This window comes from Echiichthys vipera (genome assembly GCF_963691815.1).
Source record: "Echiichthys vipera genome assembly, chromosome: 22".
Classification (NCBI taxonomy): domain Eukaryota; kingdom Metazoa; phylum Chordata; class Actinopteri; order Perciformes; family Trachinidae; genus Echiichthys; species Echiichthys vipera.
The window spans coordinates 18,912,581-18,934,690 of record NC_139847.1 but is presented as its reverse complement, the minus strand read 5'-3'; the positions used below and the strand labels follow the sequence as shown (position 1 = coordinate 18,934,690).

General features: G+C 43.3%; 1 protein-coding gene across 2 annotated transcripts in view; it reads left to right on the top strand.

Annotated features, from left to right (window-relative positions):
* Window positions 1-22,094, top strand: part of alox12 (arachidonate 12-lipoxygenase) — a 25,245-nt gene extending 3,151 nt beyond the window's left edge. The window contains exons 1-15 of one of the 2 annotated variants that reach the window (XM_083936758.1): window positions 2,522-2,604; window positions 2,705-2,851; window positions 2,953-3,154; window positions 8,068-8,149; window positions 8,321-8,443; window positions 9,883-9,989; window positions 11,212-11,384; window positions 11,524-11,667; window positions 12,754-12,957; window positions 14,492-14,578; window positions 14,783-14,952; window positions 16,179-16,300; window positions 18,688-18,788; window positions 19,715-19,885; window positions 21,909-22,094. In XM_083936758.1, the coding sequence (XP_083792884.1) occupies window positions 2,705-2,851; window positions 2,953-3,154; window positions 8,068-8,149; window positions 8,321-8,443; window positions 9,883-9,989; window positions 11,212-11,384; window positions 11,524-11,667; window positions 12,754-12,957; window positions 14,492-14,578; window positions 14,783-14,952; window positions 16,179-16,300; window positions 18,688-18,788; window positions 19,715-19,885; window positions 21,909-22,088 (2,013 nt within the window). In that variant the 5' untranslated portion in view covers window positions 2,522-2,604 and the 3' untranslated portion in view covers window positions 22,089-22,094. Of the gene's footprint in view, window positions 1-2,521; window positions 2,605-2,704; window positions 2,852-2,952; window positions 3,155-8,067; window positions 8,150-8,320; window positions 8,444-9,882; window positions 9,990-11,211; window positions 11,385-11,523; window positions 11,668-12,753; window positions 12,958-14,491; window positions 14,579-14,782; window positions 14,953-16,178; window positions 16,301-18,687; window positions 18,789-19,714; window positions 19,886-21,908 lie in introns of those variants that run through there. The other variant, XM_083936757.1, reaches the window with a different exon arrangement.
* Window positions 22,095-22,110: the final 16 nt, after the last annotated feature.

Sequence of the window (22,110 nt, the reverse complement as noted above, 5' to 3'; positions counted from 1 at the left end):
CTTGAGGTAGCCCGGTGAAGGCATTAAAACTACAGTAAAAACAAAGCACCAACAACGTAGTTAATGAACCCAGAGTTTATTAAAAGAGTGTTTTAAAGACTTACCTACTGGCCCCTGTACCAGCTCCTCTCATAGTAAAGTCCATTCAAGTGGATTACCAAAGTCAATCCCAAAGGAAGGAGCCCATTGGTGCTTTGTTTTCTTTGTAGGGACTCTTCTCATGCTGCTGCAGAGGTTTGCTGTTATTTTCAGCAGTATTAGTGGTTAAAAAGACCTTTGAATGCCTTCGCCATACTGCCCCAAGCTAATCATTGTTAGCCACATTCGGCTGTTAGCGACTGTCCAGGATATGTCAGTTAATAGTTGCTACACCAAAAAAAATGTCTCAGTGGCTTATTTGATGAGGGTATTTGCAGAAAAAGATCCTGGAATGATTTTACGCTGGTATTTCATTTTAAGCTTGACACAAAAACTAACAACACAAATCTAAAATAAATGACAGTCAACATTAGGACAGTGTGTATTTGATTGCTTTTTGATGTATAATAATGCAAGCAACTACTCCAGGGTCCCAGACTTCCAGAGGCTCAAAATACCCCAAATTCACTGTGTCAGTTGGTTTGGATCACATCATTTATTGCATATCTGATGTGGAAATTGCACAATTTAAGTAGAATATCAACTGAGGCAAGTTCTACATTTTTAGCCAATGATGTGGCTCTGTTGTAAAAGGACCTTGTGATGAAATCTGATTTGTTTATGTTGTGCTCATATGGTGCATATTCCCAAATAAAGTTGTACATAATGTATAAAAGAGAACAATAATAATTCATAGGGATGAGTGAGTGCAGCATTATCTGTGTCTATAACTGTATCAGTTTACCATATGAATGATCCGTAGCCCCACTCGGAGTGGGTGGGGCCTAACCAGGAAGTGGGTGGGGTTTCATTTAGAAGAGGGTCGAGTTGTCTTGAAATGTCCAGGGCTTTAACCAGTGTGTTATTTTAAGCATGTAATTGATATGGTTGATCAGAAATAGTTGTTTTTATTTTCTGATTAGAAAACTATTTCCTGGACAGCATCAGCATTGAGCTTCAGATCAAAGGTTTCGATCACGACAGCAAACAAACTATTCACACAAGTTTACAATGAAGACAACACATGAATGTGATGAACAAGAGTTTTCATAGTCAACATAACTTTCTTTTTTCAACTTTTCAGTTTTGATGATCAGTGTAATTTTTAATTTTGTTTTATGGAATACAGTAAGAAAGTGTCAGACACTCGGTTAAAAAAGAAAAAGAAAACAAATCTCCACAGGCAGAGACGTGAGTCCCATTCTACCAAGCAGCAGGTCAGAATAAACCCACGTTTACAGAACTCTGCTGTTCAAACAAAACCTGAAGCTGGAGAAACTTAAAAGTTAAAGGAAAAGACCCACGAGTCTGAGTGACTGTGTGAGTAAGCAGGTGTGTGTGTGTACGTGTGTGTGTGTGTGTGTGTGTGTGTGTGTGTGTGTGTGTGTGTGTGTGTGTGTGTGTGTGTGTGTGTGTGTGTGTGTGTGTGTGTGTGTGTGTGTGTGTGTGTGTGTGTGTGTGTGTGTGTGTGTGTGTGTGTGTGTGTGTGTGTGTGTGTGTGGCGGAGGGGGACACAGCAGCAGAGCGGCGCTGTGACAAACATATCACAGATGCAGACACAGTCCCTAATGAGGATTTTCATTCAATCCGAGCACAGATATTGACGTATTACTCGGATTATACGCGTACTCTGCAAAAGTGTATCATCCTGTTGAAGTGCAGAACACACTTGACATGAGAAACCCATCTCATGAGTGTGTTGTCTCCTCAGCTCATTTGCATGTGCGGTTTCAACATTTGCTTACATCTACACTGATATTCAAATCATCACCAGGAAATGATACTCATCTCAGCACGTCAGTGCCCTCAAAGAATTTGGGACAGCTACACTTTATATAGTATATAGTTTTATAGAGTTTGATTCCTATGACAAACTGGACAATGTGAATGTTTATATTATGCAATAGTTGAGACTGTAAAAACTATAAGTGTATGAGGGGTTTATTAAGATTAGTCTCATCGAAACTCAAAAGTTCCTTTAGACCTATGTGGGCTTCCTCAGAGGTATCAACATGATCATCTTATCTAACTACCAAGGCTGCACGTTGACATGATGATCTGATAAACCCAGAGTTACAGACCCAGTTCAGTTTATAACCAGCTTTGTCACACACTTGGTGATCAGGTCTGGCTCCTATAGCTGGTGCTTGTTCGTCCCAAGGCAGTTGGATGGTGTTGGAGGACTGCAGACCGGTCAAGTTCTTCCACATGAAACAGAGAAAACCACTTCCTTATGGAGCTGGCTTTGTGCACAGGGGCGTTGTCATGTTGAAACAAGACCAACACAAACTGTTTGACATCTGGAACATTATATAACAGAATATTACAATGGTGATCTGATGGAGGGTCGTCAGTGCTGATGAGTGGACACCTATCGACAGCTTCAGTCCATCTGTAGTGGCCGCATGTTTTCAATAAAACTCTTGGTTATCATCGTGCTGTGTGTGTGTGTGTGTGTGTGTGTGTGTGTGTGTGTGTGTGTGTGTGTGTGTGTGTGTGTGTGTGTGTGTGTGTGTGTGTGTGTGTGTGTGTGTGTGTGTGTGTGTGTGTGTGTGTTTGTCCTTAGATGGAAATCTACAATGTAACAGTAGCAACTGGCACATCCGCGTATTCAGGCACCAACAACTACATCTTTGTGACTCTGGTGGGGGAGAGAGGAGAGAGTGAGCGCACCCAGCTGGACAACCCTGGACTGGACTTCTGTCGAGGAGCGGTGAGTGTGTGTTTGATGGTCATGTGATCACGTTTATACAGTGATCGCAGGTAGGCTTTGATTTTTTTTTTTCTCCTTCTCCACCCCTCCATCTGTGTCAGGTGGATCAGTACAAGGTGACCAGTCCCTCACATCTAGGCCCCCTGCTACTGGTCAGACTGGAGAAACAGAGGTACTGGGTGGAAGATAACTGGTTCTGTCGCTACGTCACAGTGGAGCCGCCGGGTGGAGACAAAGTGCTGACTTTCCCTTGTTATCGCTGGCTTATAGGAGACATCAAGGTGGAGATAAGAGAGGGAACAGGTAGGAAAGACGTACGGAAGCCAACGCCAAACAGACACGTTATCCTAAGGGGTTGCTCTTATGTTGCAACGGGATGAAGGGTGCTTTTCAAATTTCTCTTGATAGCCAATCATCAAGCTTTGGGTTCTGTTTTTGTGTTGGCACAGTGGTTGTCGGGACTTTCATTATTTCTTTCTTTTTTCTTTTCTTTTTCTTTTCATGTTCTTTATTGGAGTGTACACAGGAGTACAGAGGCACTTCAGGACACATTGGCTTCGGCATTAGACATATTTGTATACACCCTTGAATCAGATTTACATTTCTAGAAACAAACAACGATTACAAAGAATAAAGCTGAATTAAAAATGGACCCACGGTGAGAAAATGTATATAGACATGAAATATGATTGAACTGGCCACATAACACACTAGAGAAGATGAATAATACTAATAAAAAATATATAGAATAATAGCAATAATAATAAAAAATTTTAAAAAGTGGAAAGAGGTGGGAGTGTGTGTGGGGGGATTACAGTGTCGCAAAGAAGTCCATAAACGGTTGCCATTAATCGTAGAATTTGTGCAAGCTCCCCCGTCTCGAATATCTAATTTTCTCTACTTTTAAAAAGGACATAGCCTCTTTAATCCATTGCGTGCCTGAAGGAGCTCTTGTGGATTTCCAGTTGAGAAGGAGGTGGCGCCTGGCAATCAGGGAGGTAAAGGCTATTACTCTCAATTCTTTAGTAGAATAATGGGTATGCTCACCCGGAAGACCAAAAATGCCAATATGTGGCGAAGTGTGAATAGTCCTTGAGAATACCTTAGGGCGCCTTCACACTGTCCATCTGTACCGTGCCCCGTGCTTTAGGGTACTTGTCCCCCCCTCCAGGCCCGTTTGTACTCACACTACCTGGGCCTCTGAGAATGCTTCTTGCTGCCTATACGTCATCACGCCGTAACACGTCACACGCATTGATGACGTCATCGTGATGCGTCTCTTTGTTTACAAATCTTTCCATAGACCTCAGAGTTTTTGTGCGTCTTGTCGACTGTCTTTGAATCTTTTCATCGACCAAATCTGCAGTAAACACTCCACCTCCGCATCACACCAACGTGAATCTTTCGCCGCCATTGTTTTAAATGTCCGCGCATGGACCCTCCTTCTTTTTTCTATGTCCCAACAGGCGCACAGGAAATGACGTCAGAGCCGCCGTAGGCCTCGTGCTCGTACACGTGCGCACGCTCGTGCTCTTACATGTGCAAATGTGCTTTACCATATCCCACATCTCCCAAACAGTCGGTGGACGGCAACCGTGCCGCAGCTATGCGCGGTAGGGTTGCACTCACATTGGTCAAATGAACTAGACTTTAGCGGGGAAACGTGCTTGGGCACGGTATGGATGGACAGTGTGAGTGTGCCCTTAGACGTGGTACTGAAGTAGGTTTGCCAGAAGTTTGTCAACGCTGGACAAGAGAGGACTTTCATTATTTAACCATTATTTGTAGTTTTGTACCTCGGCATTTTATTTTGAAAAGTCTGTGTGACATTGAGTGTTATTGATCACGGTAGTTGCGTCCGGGTTTTTTCAGAAGCACACGGCCCATTGGTTTATGACCTGTGTCACCTGTGGTCATTTTGCAATAAAACTAAAAGAAGACAAAGCAGGAGTTATAGCCTCAATGTGCTTCCTGTCAAGCCTTTATGGAGGGCTAAGAATTACAAAAATCCGAACAGTGATATGCAAATCATGTTGTGATCATTTCCTGATAATTCTTTCAACTGCTTTATAAACTTTTGTCCAACTGAACCAACCTGTGCGGGAGGGGATGGACTATTGCAAAGGCTGAGCGCTAATTAACGTAGCATGAACCTGTTGTGGTAGGGGTAGGTCCCATTTTCTTGAACGCCTTTAACAGAAGATCTGTACAGTCAAAACACATGTATGAGGCTTCGTTTGAAAGTAAACATCTTCTAGGTTCTGAAGATGCAATTGTTTAGCATATGGCTAATGCACAACCTATTCAACATCGATTCAACCATGGCTCATAAAAGTTCTGGTCTAATCCCACCCCTAGGTTTCAACAGGTAAAACTGTTACTGATCCTAGTCTTGGAACGAGGTTGGGACTGAGTTCTGTAATGTCCGATGTCAGTATCTGCTTGTGTAGGTTTAGGGTGAGATGGCGCTGATGGCTTGGTCTCACTGTGTTTTTGGATCTCAGCCATGTGTAACTGCAATCTCTTCAGCGTGACCACATTCTTACAAAAATCTGTCAAGATGTCACTTGACTAAACCTCTTCCTGTTATCTAAAGCTACACACTAACCTTTGCTGTCATTGTCATATTCTATCATCTTAGCTGTGCTTGTTTCTACTGTTCTGCTGTATTAACTGCCATAACATATAAGTGATATTCACATTGCTTTAGATATTATTATAGTTACTGTTACGCTTTGGTTGCTTGCATCTCTGGAAGTGTCTCTGTCTTTGTCTCTCTCTGTCCATCTGTGTGTCTTTTCTCTCTTTCTCTCTCCTTTTCTTCCTCCCCAACCGGTGCAGACAGATGTCCGTCCTCCACAGAGCTGGGTCTGTTCGTTCCTGTCTGTTATAGTGAAGGTTTTCGTTGCCACCGTACTCTACGGGGGAATTGTTGGGTCTATGTAAATCATAAATAAGTCATAGAGTGTGGTCTTTACCTACTCTGTAAAGTGTCCTGAGATCACTTTTGTTAGGATTTGGCACTGAAAATAAAATTGAATTGAATTGAAATTGAATTGAACCCTGACACAAAGTGCAACGTGCAATATCAATAAACTTCCATGCAATGCAACTAAAACACACAAAAGCACTTTTTCCATTACCTCTGTAATGAGACATCTGTCAGTGGCATCGCTTCCCGGAAAGTGTAATTCAGGAGTAAAATCATCCCATGGTCTTTTTCTGCACTTACATAAATCAAATAAACCATCGAGACAGTTTTTTCTTGTATAAATAATGAATGGATCCGGGAGAGATGCTAACAGTACGGTGAAGGGCGCTTTTTCAACCACTCCTCCTCGTTCCCTTTGGATTGCATTTGGTAATGGACTTTACTATGAGAGGAGCTGGTACAGGAGCCAGTAGGTACGTCTTTAAAACACTCTTTTAATAAACTCTGGGTTCACTAACTATGTTGTTGGTGCTTCATTTTCTGTGTAGGGACTCTTCTCAATTGTCAAAGAAATCCTCTGGAGTCCTCAGTGTTTCTCAAATCATGTCTTTACTGAGCTGCATGCATTACAGGAGAGACGCTACAAGCAACGCGGTCGAAAATGTTCTCTGCCTTTTTCCAAATAGTTTCAGCATATATACAGTCACGTCAAAGCACCTTACAAACACAAGAACATTAAAATAACAATAGCAACAAACACATCACCCAATGTTCATGACCCCAGTAGATGTTATCAATGCTTTACGACCACCAAGTGTCACCATCTGCAACCCCAGTGAGGCCCCTCTCCACAATCCCCCCAGCATTCACCCAGAGCCTGAATGCAAGTATATTGTTATGCTAGTCAACATACAGAAACCAAGGATTTACACACCTTAAACTCATAAAAACCCACTATGTAAAATTGATTTCTCACACATGCTACTGCTGAGGTTTGCTGTTATTTTGAGCAGTATTAGAGGTTTAAAAAGCCCTCACTGTACTGCCCGAGCTAATCACTGTTAGCCATGTCCCGCTGTTAGCCATTGTACTGGATTTCTAGGTTGATAGGTTATACACGGGGAAAAAAACGGTCTCGATGGCTTATTTGATGTAGGTAAGTGCCGAAAAAGACCATGGGATGATTTTATGCGGGAATTACACTTTAACCTGGTCCGCCAACCCTTCCTAACTAGTTTGCCTATTGAGATCCCTGGCAGAACAGAGATAATGCTTATTAATACCAGGCGGAAACGCAGAGGACTGTTGTTTGTATGTCATTATGTAGATATAGATCACATGTAAATGTGGCCTAAATCTTTATCAAAAAGGCTGCAACGCTCAGGCTGCTATGCCTGCTTTCTACCTCAGTGACACAAATTCCGGTTCTGCTGATATTTCCTCTATGGCCACCAGCATAGAGAGGAAGACTTGTGTGTTTCCCATAGACTGTATAATAGAGATGGATGTAGCTTCCAGGTCTGAAGAGTGAGGCCAGTATGGAAGTGCCTTCAACCTGCATTCATTCTCATGTTAGCTTGCTAGCGCTAGTGTTGGATGGAGACTTAAGGGAACCTTCAGATTTTCAACCAGGGAGCACCCCACCCACCAGTCTGCAATAATTTGCTGGATGACTTGCTTTATCCCTTTTTAGCGCTTAGCTTAGTGTGAAGCCAGTGCTGTTTAAATGACTCAGCTCCGCCCTCCCCTTTCAAATATGGTCACGATGGCAACAGCCAAAATGCCAAACTTGAGGCTTCAAAACGGTAGTCCATAAACCAGTGGATGACGTCACTGTAGCCATGTCTATCTGTTTTACACAGTCTATGGTGTTTCCCTTAAACAGCTACAACATCCTCAATATGTGGGGTTCCCCGCTTTGTATGTGACCGGGGAACATCGAACCCTTTGTTAAGAAAAGGGTCTAATGTTCCCCGCTTTTCTGTTGTTTTTTTCCACAATCAGTGCCCAATTCCCCAGCAAATAAACTTATGTAGACCCTAGCACCACCACCTAACCCTGACCCTAACCCTGACCCCTAACCCAACAAAATGCTGAATTAAATCCACTGAGGCAGAGCCTTAGGGAATATAGGGATGACCCCTGTGTCGGCATGGCCATCCACCTCTACCCCTCCTCTCTGCACCCACCCTCCCTAAACCTTATGGGCAGTGGTCATGAGCCCCTGTCTGAACTGTTACTAACGGTGCACTTTCCTGTCTCTCACCTGTTCCTGCCTTTGTAGCGAAGACACTGAAGGATGACTCCTCAGCTCAGCTGCTGGCACACAGGAAGACTGAGCTGCAGGAGAGAAAGACGACTTACAGGTCCGACACACACACACACACACAAACACACACACACACACACACACACACACACACACACACACACACACACACACACACACATAGCAACACAAAGATACAGTTTCATTTTCCAGACTGGATGTGCTAAAAAGTTTTATGCTTTTATTTGTGTCATATTGTGTGTTTCAGGTGGGTAACGTGGGCTCCAGGGATCCCCAGGTGTATCGATGCTAAAACAGAAGCAGATTTACCCCAAGACGTCCGCTTTGATGATGACAAGAGGAGCGACTTTGAACATTCATTACACTATGCGTAGGTTGCGCACACAAACACACACACACACACACACACACACACACACACACACACACACACACACACACACACACACACACACACAGGTTTGTCTTTCTATACTTTTGAGGACTTGAACTCACCCTAACGAGTGGCTGTTCTATTTAACACTGTGAAAGGGAACTACTCAAGTTTAGGCGACAAAACACTTGGTTAGGGTTAGGAACACATTATGTCTTAAAACAAGTCATTGACTTACTGTAACTATGTCACCGACAGAAAATTGGTCATCCTAAAAAATGTCACCCTCCCTGTCACAATCTAGTACCCCTCGGCTATCTGTGTGACGACAAATTAACCTCTGGGGGCAACGACTGATATTTCGGGCTTCCCGGTGTACCAGCATACATCTGGCCAAGACTTCCTGTTCTGAGCGGTAGCCATTGTTTACGGTCTGATTAGAAACTTGAGGTTGGAGTTGGGAGATTATGTCTCTATAAACAGATATCTCCAATGGAATGGCTTATGAATGGCTGAAAAGCTAAATCTTTGTCTGACAATAGCGGATGGTTTCCGTGATTGCATGGCAGCCAATGTGTTCCTCCTCGTTTGCTCTCCATACAGACTGTTTACCTGCATGCAACCAAAGCATGCTCAAACGTGATTGGCAAATACTACTGAGACTACAAACAGAAACCAGACCACTTCACTACCCAGATCTTGTCCCGTTGTAGAGAGTAGTCTAACCCTAATCCTGCCTAACCTCACCCCCTACCCCTTAGGGGCCGTCCACACGAACGCATGTATTTCTGAAACCGTGTGTTTCTCTGCACGGTTCGTCCTTTCATCCACACGTAACCGCAGTTGTGGGCTCCGGTTTCAGCAGTTGTGTGGACGGGAAAACCAAGGAATTTCTATTCAACCTTGTTTGACGTCAAACTGTGCGACGGTAAACAGTAAGTTGTATCCATGGAGACGTGTGGAGCACTCTAGACGTGACCAGCTGACGGAGGTGCTGTAATGGAAGACTGAGCCAAAATACTGGTGCTGTTCAGAAACTTCTCAGCACTCTGTGTGTGTCTCACTGTCAGTCCACACAAAGGAAGCTGCCCGGCCTCCGTTCACCATTGTTGTGTTTCTGGTATTCATGTTTCCAGCCTTATGATTGGCAAAAATGACCTTCCTGTTAGGAATGCCATCACCTCCTACTGCTTCGGCATGTGCATGAATAGTTTGACGCAGATTTTGCGATTTCATGTGGACAGAGATATTTTTTTTATCACACCAGTGGTGTCGAGTTGTTTGTTTTCCAAAATACCTGTACTCGTGTGGACTAGGCCTTACCCTAACCCCAAATCTTTTGAAGCAGTGAGGACCGGCATCAAAGTCCTCTAAATGCAGAAATGTCCTCGGTGTAAGGGTTTAAAACTGACATTGGTACCCTTTCTTCTCATCAGCTTACTGGAGTTATCTCTGAAGAAGCTGGCCATCAGGTTCGGGAAGTCCTGGAGTGACCTGGATGATTTCAAACGGATCTTTTGGAAGCTGCGAAGCCCCATAGCTGGTGGGTAAATACACACTCCATTCTCCTCCAAAAATCTGATTGGAAAAGTGACTTCAAACTAAAGGCTGTACACTTTCCTATTACACGCAACTAGACTCTTGTTCTAACTTCGTGAAACCATCCTGATCTCTGAGATCCACTGTATTTCACTCTCAGATCAGTCTGGTAATGGCAGAGAAAATTTGGAGAAGTTTGCCCAAGCGACCGAACCAATCAGTGTTGGTTTTGAGGTGGATTTAAGTCAGGAAACCAGAAGTTACTGTTCAGTGTAAACAACATGGAGGCTTTCACGGATGAGATGAGCAGCTATGGAGCAAGCCGCTCACTAACTCTCTTTTCTCTGGATCCTTTTGTTGACTATGGACCGGGACCTGAAATTGGGCCTTTGATCCGCAAATTCACGTTACACAAACAGAAAATATCCATAACCCACATGTTGTTTACTTTCTGAGCTTTGCCTCCACGCTGTTAGCACGTCACACGCTTCCTTGATCTGATTGGTTGATTTGGCCCGTATGTTGGTGATAGACAGATGGTTTATCCAATCAGCAACCAGTATTTTCAACCCTTCCCAGAAGATCTCCAAACCAGAGTTCCCAGATGGATATGCTGAGACAATGAGAATCATGAGAATCAATCCATCTCGATTTGCGAAAACTCTTGCGAGACTCGCTTCTCGAGGACCGAATACTAACCTTAACCATTCAAAGTAGATGCCTAACCTTAGCCATCTAACCATTCAAGATCAATGTCAAACGACCTGCATGAAAGCCAGAGTAGACCAACATTTTGGCTTTAGACGGGGTCAGACGGCACGTCATACAGCCTACTTTGTTTGAAGCATACTAAGACTTTTAGGCTATACCTTTGCTTTTCAAGGCCTAAAGTAATTTAAAGCTCTAATCTTGCTTGTTAGCTGTTCATTTACAGCAGATATGAAGGTCTTTAGTAAACCAGTTCCATATTTTCACCCCCTAGACGTTTGAGACTGTAAAACAGGTCAGACTAGTTAATCCCCTCGGTTTAAAAGACTCTGTTACACAATGTCTATCTATTACTACTCTCTTTAAAGCTGTAACATGACTCACAGATATAGACACTGTTCAATAGTTATCTTTGATAAAATGACATGCTGAATCACCTGATTTTCTAGTTTATCTATCTTATAATGACAGAAGCCTCCAGGTTCATTACTCACCCAGAATGTGTGTGTCTGGCTCAGAGTACTGTATGGAGCATTGGAAGGAGGACTGGTTCTTTGGCTACCAGTGTATGAATGGTTCCAACCCAAGGATGATCCAGAGGTGCAAGAAGCTGCCAGAGAACTTCCCCGTCGTACCAGGCATGGTGCAGAGCTCCATGGCTCCCAGGACCAACCTGAGCAAAGAACTCAAGGTGGAGAAATGCTTTACATCTTTCTACGATCCAAAGAGGCTTTAATGTAACACCACAACTGTAGAATTATGTTATTCATGTCCCAAAACTCTGTGCTCCTTCAATGTCCTCATAAGCTTTCTGCTTATCTCCTGCCTAGGCAGGGAATATCTACCTGTTAGACTACGCCATCATGGATGGAGTCCCCACCAACACAATCAGAGGTAAACCTCAATACATCGCCGCCCCACTCGTTCTCCTGTACCAACACCCAGATGATGGACTCATACCTATTGCTATTCAGGTATATCTTTCACACCTGCATGCACACAATCACACAGGCCCACATTATATTAGTTGGAACTTGATTAGTACCTGCAAATTAGGATGTTTTCTTCTATTATTGGAGTATTACATATTAAATACTGAAAGTCAGAGAATATTGAATGAAAAACCAAAAAAGGACGTGTGAGATTAGTGAATGAATCCTGAGAATGCGGAAAATATGAGAATATTGAATGATGAACTTGAAAATATTGTATGTAAATCTGAAAGAAAAGGCCGTCACACTCTCCAACTCCTCACTCAGGAGGAAATAAAGAGGACAGGAGTGAAGGAGTGGGAGCCACTCACTGTGCAATTGATAATCTACTCTAACCACTTATCTTCTTTTCTTTGTTCAATAACTTTATCCACCACTTAAGTGCAATAATTTAATCTTACTGCTCATTTCTGTCATATACAGTCAAACATATTTTACCTTATACATTTCCTCTACATTTAACTTCTCTGATTTAACTTTCTGTGAATTTTATTTGACCTGTATTCTTACATCTACCTCGTGTATATTTAAAGAGTTTATTTTTTACTGTTTATTGTTTTTTCTTAATACTTTTTGTATTTATTTAGCGAAGAGTTTATTGGTAATCTGATACTTGTAAGCTGTTGGAAATTCAGTTTTCTTGCGGTAGTTCATCCCAAAGGGATCAGTAAAGAGAAGTCTAAGTCTAAGTCTAAGAAAATATGTAAAACTCAGAGAATAAAATCTGATTTTCTTTTTGTAAAAGTCAGGCATTACTGAGGGTAAACCTGAGAAATATATTTAAAATGATTTCTGAGAATACTAAAGGTAAATCTGAAAACCTTTTATAAAAATATGAGAATACTCAATAATAGCATATGAATACTGAATGTAAACCTGAAATAATGTTGTGAAAATCTGTGAAAATAGCTTGAAACCCTGAATGTAAACCTGGATGTAAACATAGATTGTAAATGACTGACATTAATGATGCTGAAAATATGGTATATCAAAGAAATCCTTTGTTGCAGGTACTGCACCACAGTAGAAATAAACCTAATATGTGAACTTCACATGTTCTGTCCTCAGCTGGAACAGACTCCAGGCCGGGACAACCCCATATTCCTGCCCAGAGACCCACCCCTGGCCTGGCTACTGGCTAAGATGTGGGTGCGTCACTCTGAGTTCCAGGTGTTCCAGGTGCTGTCTCACCTGCTCAGGACTCACCTGGTGGTTGAGGTGTTCTGTGTGGCGACTCTGAGACAGCTGCCTGCCGTGCACCCCATATATAAAGTAAGTCATGTTATCCAGAACTGTAGTTTATAAAAACAAGTTTACATGATAGGGTTAATGGGATGTAGTATCTCACCAAATGCGCTTGGTCAGAATCTACCGAGCAGAGCGGCCGGAGGACATCAGAGGGAAAACCAGAAAACATGATCCCGCTTCAGCAAAATCAGTGGCAGTGCTATAAAGCGATACACACTTAGTTTTTACGCAATGTTGGTTTAATGAACTTCAGATGCTACACTGGAGATGGAAATAAGAGAACAAATTATAAATACTTGATTTATTCTGAAATACTGTTATTCTTTTACTGTTGAGAATGTGATAGAATATCCTCTGTGTCTATACCACTGCTGTACCAACATGTTTTATTAAATAACCAAGGCACTTCAACAAAAACCTTTATTTAGTGAAAAAACAGTGATCTAAATGAGAGAACAGCTGTTGAAATCTTCTCTTCTGACACAATCAACACTGTTCTCTTCTCTAGGATTGAAAATTGAACAGGAAGTGTAGAGGCCACAGCTTTGAATGACTTCAGCACATCTGCAGCCACAGGACATCACTAGTTTCTCACACTGCTCTGGTTTCATCTGGGTCCATTCTGACTCACTCTCTAACAATGTTCACTAACTGGAGTGGGTTTGGAGTTGGGCGCAGAGACCAAGTAAACGGCTAAATCAACGTTAATATTAAAACAACCGTTAAAAAACGCTCGTCACCTGCCTATTCACAAACCTGGTGTGACTGCGTATAAACCTCCCAGCATTATGTTTTCTTCCCAGATCGTGATACGACTTTAATGTAACGTTAACTAGTTCGGGAGTTCCTCCATCTTTCTAACCGGCTTCATGTCGCTCGCTGGTTGCCTAGGAAACGTAAACGTCACACTCTAAGCTTCTACCTCATTGGTTGCGCTTTTGAAAGGTCAGCGGCAGCAAGGTCAAAGTTTAACTGATTTGAACCTTGAGCGCAGCAGCAGAGAAGCAAATCTGCTACATTTGGTGCTACTGCCTCCTCCATGGGAAATCGGCCTCAGAGTTTTTACCGCAAATCATGTGTAGGGGCCTTTAGACATTACTTTGTTGCTAAGGATTTTCCAGAGATTCTCTATTGGTAACTGCTTAATCGGTTGCAGTGTGACAGGGGGCTTTGTCTTGCATGAAAATTGCAGCTGATTGGAGACAACTGCAGTGGGGGTGTTTCATGTTGCTGAAGGAGGTTCACATAAACATTTACATTCACCCTGCCATGTAGCTGTACAAGAGGCCCAACTCCTGCTGCAGAAACCATCCCCAAACCATGACATGACATTGCTAAAGGTGGTTAGTCAGTGGTTACTAATCTCTAATTGTCCATTGAAAGAAGACCAAAGACTGATTTAGGCCGTGATAGACGATGGTTCATCACCTGCAAAGTATTTTTTGATGCCTCCCAGTTTCCAATCGGTATCCAATGATGGCTCCTCAGATGGAAGAAACAACATAACAGTTATGGCAATATGGCACTGGTAACAGTTTTCTTTGTTTCCCTGCTGCAGCTTCTGGCCCCTCATCTGCGCTACACTCTAGAGATCAACTGTAGGGGGCGCACTCAGCTCATCTCACCTGATGGCATCTTCAAAAGGGTGCGTTACTGTCTGGAACAGTACGTTTTAAAATGTTGATGTGATGTGGGCTCTATATATTCTGCCAGAGACTGTCAATGTCACTGGGCCCTCCATCTCATCACAGCCACATTTATGATCTTTGAAACCCAAACGCACTGGCTGTGTTAAACAACCTGATGGAGTGTCTGCCGGTGCTCATCTTTGGCTCCTGTGTGTGTGTAGGTTGTGTCTACAGGTGGTGACGGCCTGTTGGTTCTCTCTCAGAGGGAGTACAAGGTTCTGACCTACCGCTCCCTCCAGCCGCACAACGACTTCACAGACAGGGGAGTTTCCCAGCTCCCAAACTACTTCTACAGAGAACACAGTCTGATGCTGTGGGAGGCCATACTCAGGTACATAACACACAGTGCTCATGCTCGCAGGCCCACCGTCAAGGGGGACACACCCGTACCCGTGCCCTGGAGTGCCCTGGAGTGGGGAGAGGCCGAAACCTTTATTTTTTCTGCAAAGGTCTCCTTGGGCCCCTCCCACCTCCAGGGTGCTAACCATTACTAAAAAAAAAAAGAAAAACGTCAGGTGCAGATGCAGACAGCGCTGCTGTTAAGGGATAGAGGAAGCGCCGGAGCAGGTGGATAGAGAGAGACAGAGAGGAGAGAGTCAGTCTGCAGATGAGAGTGGAGCAGGAGAGGCCAGCTGTGTTCCGGGGAGAGGGAGGAGGGAGACGTTGGGTCCGGTTCTGAGTCAGACCCTCAGTGACCAGAAGTTAAGTTCTGTGTGTTGGAGCCGAACTGTGCCCGCACAGCATAGGGCCTAATTAAAGCCACGTGTGTTGATCTATGAAGAATACATGTTCACTCAGGTTTAGGAGTGATACCAGTCTCAGTGTGTTGCTGTATTTCATTGGGTCATCATTCACTTATAAGGGACTAAGGGGGGAACTCCCCTTAACCACCACTAATGTGTAACTCACCTAGTCTATGGGCGAGTTGATTCCATGATGCTGTTGAACTTCAGGCTGAAACTTGCCAGACACTGTTTTACCAAACATCTCTATAACACCGCCTCAGCGCCTCTTTTTCTGTGTGTGTGTGTGTGTGTGTGTGTGTGTGTGGGGGGGGGGGGGGGGGGGGGGGCATCAGAATAAAAGACAAGATCTAGATACTGCATTCCTAGCCTGTCAATAAACAATAAGTAAGTAAACCTACTGATGAGAGATCATTGTTTTGACTAATATACTCTTCTTGAGTTGAGTTTCGAAGGGTTCCAATCCTGCACAAAAGTGAACGCTGTTGATTTGAAGGAATGACTTGTGTTATCTGAGGGCACTGTTCAGGGCCATTTGTATTCAGGATTCTGTTTTAAGATGGGCTTTTTTTTACACTTTTCATGGTTTTTTATTTATCAGAACAGCTGGTGGGCCTGGGGCAGAGGGGACGACATGCAGCAAAGGGCCCCGGGTCAGAGTTGAACCCTGGGCTGTTGGGTCGAGGACTTTCAGCCTCCGTATATGGGGCGCCTGCTCTAACCATTAAGCCACTGGGCGCCCCATATTCATAATTCTCACTATGAGTCAAAAGTCCTACTATACCTTAACTCTTCTTTGTTCCTCTTCTTTCAGTTTCGTGTCAGGTATGGTGAACGTGTACTACCAGTCAGACCAGGATGTACAGGAGGACCTGGAGCTCCAGGCCTGGATCAGAGACATAACACAGGAGGGTTTCACACAGCTCCCCAACTTTGGTCAGTTCTGAACAGTGTCGGGAAGGTCACTTTTAAAATGGACCCAGCCACAGATTACTGATTACATGTCCTCAAATGTCCTCTGGAATGTATTCTAAATACTTTTGGATTACTTTAAGCTTACTTTGAAATCCTCTAGTTGAACTTTCTCTTTCTGATATTTGACATCATGCAATCAAACACATTACAGGTGACTAACCAGCAGCTTCTACTCATTACATTAAGCAATAACATTTCAATATCTTCAAATCTATCTATCTATCCCTCCATCCATCCATCCATCCCTCCATCAGGATTGACAGGGTGTAACAACCCTCCCAGGACCATCAGCCATGTTCTGAGCTCATGAGGCCTAGCTTAACTGTTACTTTGGTAGATGTTAGACATTTCTATTTCTATCTTACAAAACAGTTATTCCAAAAATATATGGTTTGATTTTTATGACATTTTATATCAGGACAGTATCCAAACATTTTATTGATAAAAAGGTTACCTTTTAACGTCAAAAACACGCTTTTTATTGATAGATTACTCTGTGAGATCCTGATGTGGCTCTTTTTTTATAGCAAGGCAATGTGTGCATGATACATCTCCAGGATAAGTGATGTCTCTGTAGCTTGTTTCTGATTGGAGCGATCTAAGGCGTCACAACCGTCCCGTGTTACCTGCTCTCCCCCTACTGGTAGGAGCCCCACACTGCGCCCAGTGCCCACCTGTTTTAGGGTGCCCTCACACTCGGCCTGTAGTGTATTGTGTTGGTGTTTGACTTTGGGCTTCAGTAGATGCCTACCTGTTTGTCCCTCGTTGTACCCTGTAGTTCTGCGTGCCTAGCAGCAGCTCAGTCCATGGTTGCCGGTTCGAGTACCTGTGTAGACCATGAATGGAGTGTGGACTGGTGGCTGGAGAGGTGCCAGTTCATCTCCTGGGCACTGCTGAGGTGCAGTTGAGCAAGGCACCGAATCCCCAACAGCTCGGGGCGTTGAGCCATTGGCAGCCCCCTCACTCTGACATCTCTCCATTAATTGCATGTATATAGGTCCTGTTTGTGCATGTGTGTGTAACGTGAATAATATAATAACAGAGTGAAAAAAATAATTTCCCCTTGTGGGATGAACAAAAGGCATTCTTTCTCTTTCTAAAAAAAAAAAGTAAAAGAACCTGAATTAGTAGTCGTAATAATAATAGTAATACATTTTATTTGTATTGCACTTTACGTTCAACAATCTCTAATAGAAACAATATATAAATAAAAGGTTAAATGGAGAACATCTAAAAGACATTTAGCTAAATGCTTTGGTGAACAGGAAGGTTTTAAGGTCTTATTTAAAAGCATCTGTATTGGTTAGCACTGGTAGAAATAAGCCCTTTGTGTTTAATGAACCCACAGTTGCTTAACACAAATGAATATGGACACTAATTAGACAGCCCTCCTATGACATTTATTTCCATAAAGATATTCATGGTTTCATCTACAGCAAACGTAAATGTAACGTAGGCACATAGACTTAATGTGCTGCTGGCCAGCCAGTCAAGGAATGTGGAATTTTTGGGTTAAATCTGCAGAGTGAGTGGTCGGCCATGTTGGTTTGTGCGAGGGCCCTCATGGCTGGACTCTGCAGGGGGGATCCAGATAATTGAGCTACACCACTGGTCTCCCCTACTACCAAATGTATTTTACAAAGGTGACAGTAATGTAGTAGGCACTTATACAATCATATCAGCCACAGTAGACATGAGATGTGGCCTGATAAATCATCGGCAAGATGCCTGTGGATGTTCTCATTTGTCCAGGTCATCGTTATCCCCAAAGCAATGTCAGTCAAAGGGATGATGTGAAGAGTCCTTACACAGAAAACAAAGCACCAACAACGTAGTTAGTGAACCCAGAGTTTATTAAGAGAGTTTTAAAGACTTACCTACTGGCTCCTGTACCAGCTCCTCTCATAGTAAAGTCCAAGTGGATTACCAAAGTCAATCCCAAAGGAAGGAGCCCATTGGTGCTTTGTTTTCTGTGTAGGGACTCTTCTCATGCTGCTGCAGAGGTTTGCTGTTATTTTCAGCAGCATTAGTGGTTAAAAAAGACCTTTGAATGCCTTCACCGTGCTGCCCCGAGCTAATCAGTGTTAGCCACGTCCGGCTGTTAGCGACTCTCCCAGATTTCTCCATTAATAGTTGTTACACAAAAAAAACCTGTCTCAATGGCTTATTTGATGTATGTAAGTGCTGAAAAAGACCCTTGGACTTAAAAACAAATTTTCAACAAGACATTTTACAAAGAACGTTAAGACTTGATTTTAAGCCAAAAAAACAATAGAGCAATCATTAAATATAAAGGGTAATGAAACATTATTTGTGCTTCTATTTCCTGATGGTGGGTGTATGTTCAGGTCTGCCCAGTAAGCTCAACAGCAAAGAGGAGCTGTCCACCCTGCTGTCAGTGGCCATCTTCACCACTACAGCCCAGCATGCTGCTACTAACAACGGACAGGTGCTGAACACTTACACACTTACCTACTGGGATGTTTAATGTTGTTGCTAATCAGGGACCTCTCTGAAATCTGACTGACCACACCAGGTGCCACCCCAGAAAGAGACCTGCAGGAGCCTGTAGCAGGCTCAAGCTTAAAGTGTGAGTGACAGTATGGGTATCATTAGAGACTGGACGACCCAAGGGTCCATTAGTTCCAACCATGCCATGCTAGTTTATCAATAAGGGGGCTAAATAATGCTCCAAAGTTAGCCTAATTTTTTTTAAAGCTGGAATGGCCGTTTTCAATGGGGTCCATTTACCTCTGACAGATCAGAATGAAAACGGTTTCTGAGTACTAACGAGTTTCCCCTTTAAAGACACGCCCACTTTATGCCATTTTTTCTTATGCTGTATAAATGTGTTATTTTGGTCTATTCTAAAATGGTATATATTTTTTTTTCATTCATTTTTTATTTCAGAAAGACATGTCAAAAAAAAAGAATACAAAAGTATACAAAATTAGTTTAGCAAATAAGACAGAGAAAAAAAAACAACCCCTGAAACATATATACATAACAAACATACAGTACATATATAGTTCTGCATACTGGGGTCCACAGACCGTCTTGAATTGCATAAATTGTCTCATTGGAAAGCTGAGACTCTTGCGGACTCAATGAGCCCAATTATATTCTAAAATAATGTCATTCTGACGTGTATGTGTGTGCGCATTTCATGCCATCCCTGCATTAGTCGGTGCCCAACTTGGGCCACCCGTCAAAAAAAGTCTGGATACGGCCCTGCTGAAACTGTTGTCAGCCTTGAGATGCCCTGGTGAAGTGTGGGGGAAATATTATTCAGCCAGTCTTTTTGAAAACGTCCTCGAGGAGTCGCCAAAGTCAAACATCTTTAACTCGTTCTCTCTCTGCTACGGTTTTCCCCAGTTTGACTGGTGTGCCTGGGTCCCCAACACCCCCTGCACCATGAGACACCCCCCACCAACAGATAAGGATGCTGTCACCATGGAGATGATCATGGCCACCCTCCCTGATGTCAGCCAGTCCTGTGTGCAGATGGCTATCACATGGCATCTTGGGCGAGCACAACCAGACGCAGTGAGTCCATCTCTGTCTGGTCTACATTGTAATAAATAATACATTTAATTAGGACAAATTCTAATTGAGGTAAGCTGACATTGCTGATAAAAGGTTCAGTCTCCCAAAAGATGACATGACTTGTCTTCTCACTTCCTTCTACTGGTGTTTATTCAAGCGGACAGTTTTGGGCTTGTGTCCATTTTAAGATGGATTTCCCATTCTGAATCCACAACACTACAACGGAGGTGAAGGGTTTTATGTGTGACTGTGTCTGTTACTTTGGATAATCCACACACACTGTTCTGTCTTCATAGGACCCATTTCTTCAGTATACAGTTATATTGTAATTGTGATTTAAAGATCACAAACCAGACACACAATAATCCCAGGGCTTTGGGGCCCCTGAGGGTCTGAATCTGGGGCAGTTTTCACTTACGCATTATGAGTTTATGTAGAAATAACAGCAGTATGATTTTGATTATTTAAAGGTCTCTTATTCTGCTCATTGCCAGGTTCATACTTGTATTTGGGGTTCTCACTAGAACATGTTACATGCTTAATTTTTCTCATACTGTCTGAATATTCCTGTATTCACCCTCTCTCTGAAAGACTCTGTTTTAGTGCCTGTCTCTTTAAGACCCCCTTCTGAAAAGCCCAGTCTGCTCTGATTGGCCGTCATTTCAGCCGGGGAAAGACTGTAACATCACTGTAGCAGCACTTTCTACCTATATAGTTGTGACATCACAACTGTACAGAAGTCCTGACGGCTCGTTTAAAGTCTGAATAAAGGCTGTGTACGCTTCTCTGTGGACTGAGTGTGTTGATACTTTACAGTATTTAAACAAGAGCTCAACCTGCTTTATAATCAAAAGATACATAAAACTCACTTTTTACAATACGGAACCTTTAAGAGTCATTTGAAATGTAGCAGTTAAGCAAATCGTAAAGGGACTCAGCAGATGATAAACTAGTACATTTAGAATACAAATAAGAAAAACACGGTTTTGAAGAAGCCTGAATGAAAAGGAAAGGGATTGTTGTTTTTTAGCAGAACTATTTGTTTGGCGAATCAACAAGAACATTTGTGATTTAGTAAGAAAGTGATATGTAACGAGAAGTTTTGTGTTCTTGGAATAGAATCATTTTGATCTAGCTACACCAATAACATGAAATATTTTAAGAATTTATTAATAAAAGTCCTGACCCCGGGTGAAGGAGTTCAAGTACCTCGGGATCATGTTCACGAGTGAGGGGACGATGGAGCGTGAGTTTGGCCGGAGAATCGGAGCAGCGGGGGCGGTGTTGCAGTCGCTCTACCGCACCGTTGTGACGAAAAGAGAGCTGAGGAAGGCAAAGCTCTGGATCTACCGGTCAATCTTCGTTCCTACCCTCACCTGTGGTCATGAAAGCTGAGTCAGGACCCAAAGAACCAGGTCGCGGGTACAAGCGGCCGAAATGGGTTTTCTCAGGAGGATGGCTGGAGTCTCCCTTAGAGAGAGAATGAGAAGTTCAGCATCCGTGAGGAACTCGGAGTAGAGCCGCTGCTCCTTTGTGTTGAAAGGAGCCAGTTGAGGTGGTTCGGGTATCTAGTAAGGATGAACCCTGGGCCCCTCCCTAGGGAGGTGTTCCAGGCACGTCCAGCTGGGAGGAGGCCTCGGGGAAGACCCAGGACCAGGTGGAGAGATTAGATCTCCACACTGGCCTGGGAACGCCTCAGGATCCCCCAGTTAGAGCTGGTTAATGTGGCCCAGGAAAGGGAAGTTTGGGGTCCCCTGCTAAAGCTGCTGCCCCCGCGACCCGACCCCGGAAAAGCGGATGAAGATGAGATGAATAAAAAATTTTGTAAGGGAAACGTGGTGTCCGCGATACACTTTATGTTGATTCCGTCTAATTACCACTGGCCTTGCACATGCTGCCGCTGGGGAATATTTAACACGTGTTGTATTCATGAGTTGTTTCATCGCTGTTGACTTTTCAATGGTTGGTTGTTACACCAGCCACATCACAGTTTCTCTTTCTTTCCTCCTTTTCTCCTGCCCAGATTCCTTTGGGCCAATACACAGAGGAGCACTTCACTGAGGGGCGGGCCCAGGAGCTGATTGACAGGTTCAGAACAGAGTTGAAGGAGATTGAGGACCACATCGTGAGTCAGAACGAAGGACTGGAGCTTCAGTACCTTTTCCTCCTGCCAAGCCGCATAGAAAACAGTATCACTATATAGAAAGGCTGTCAGAGTACGCGCA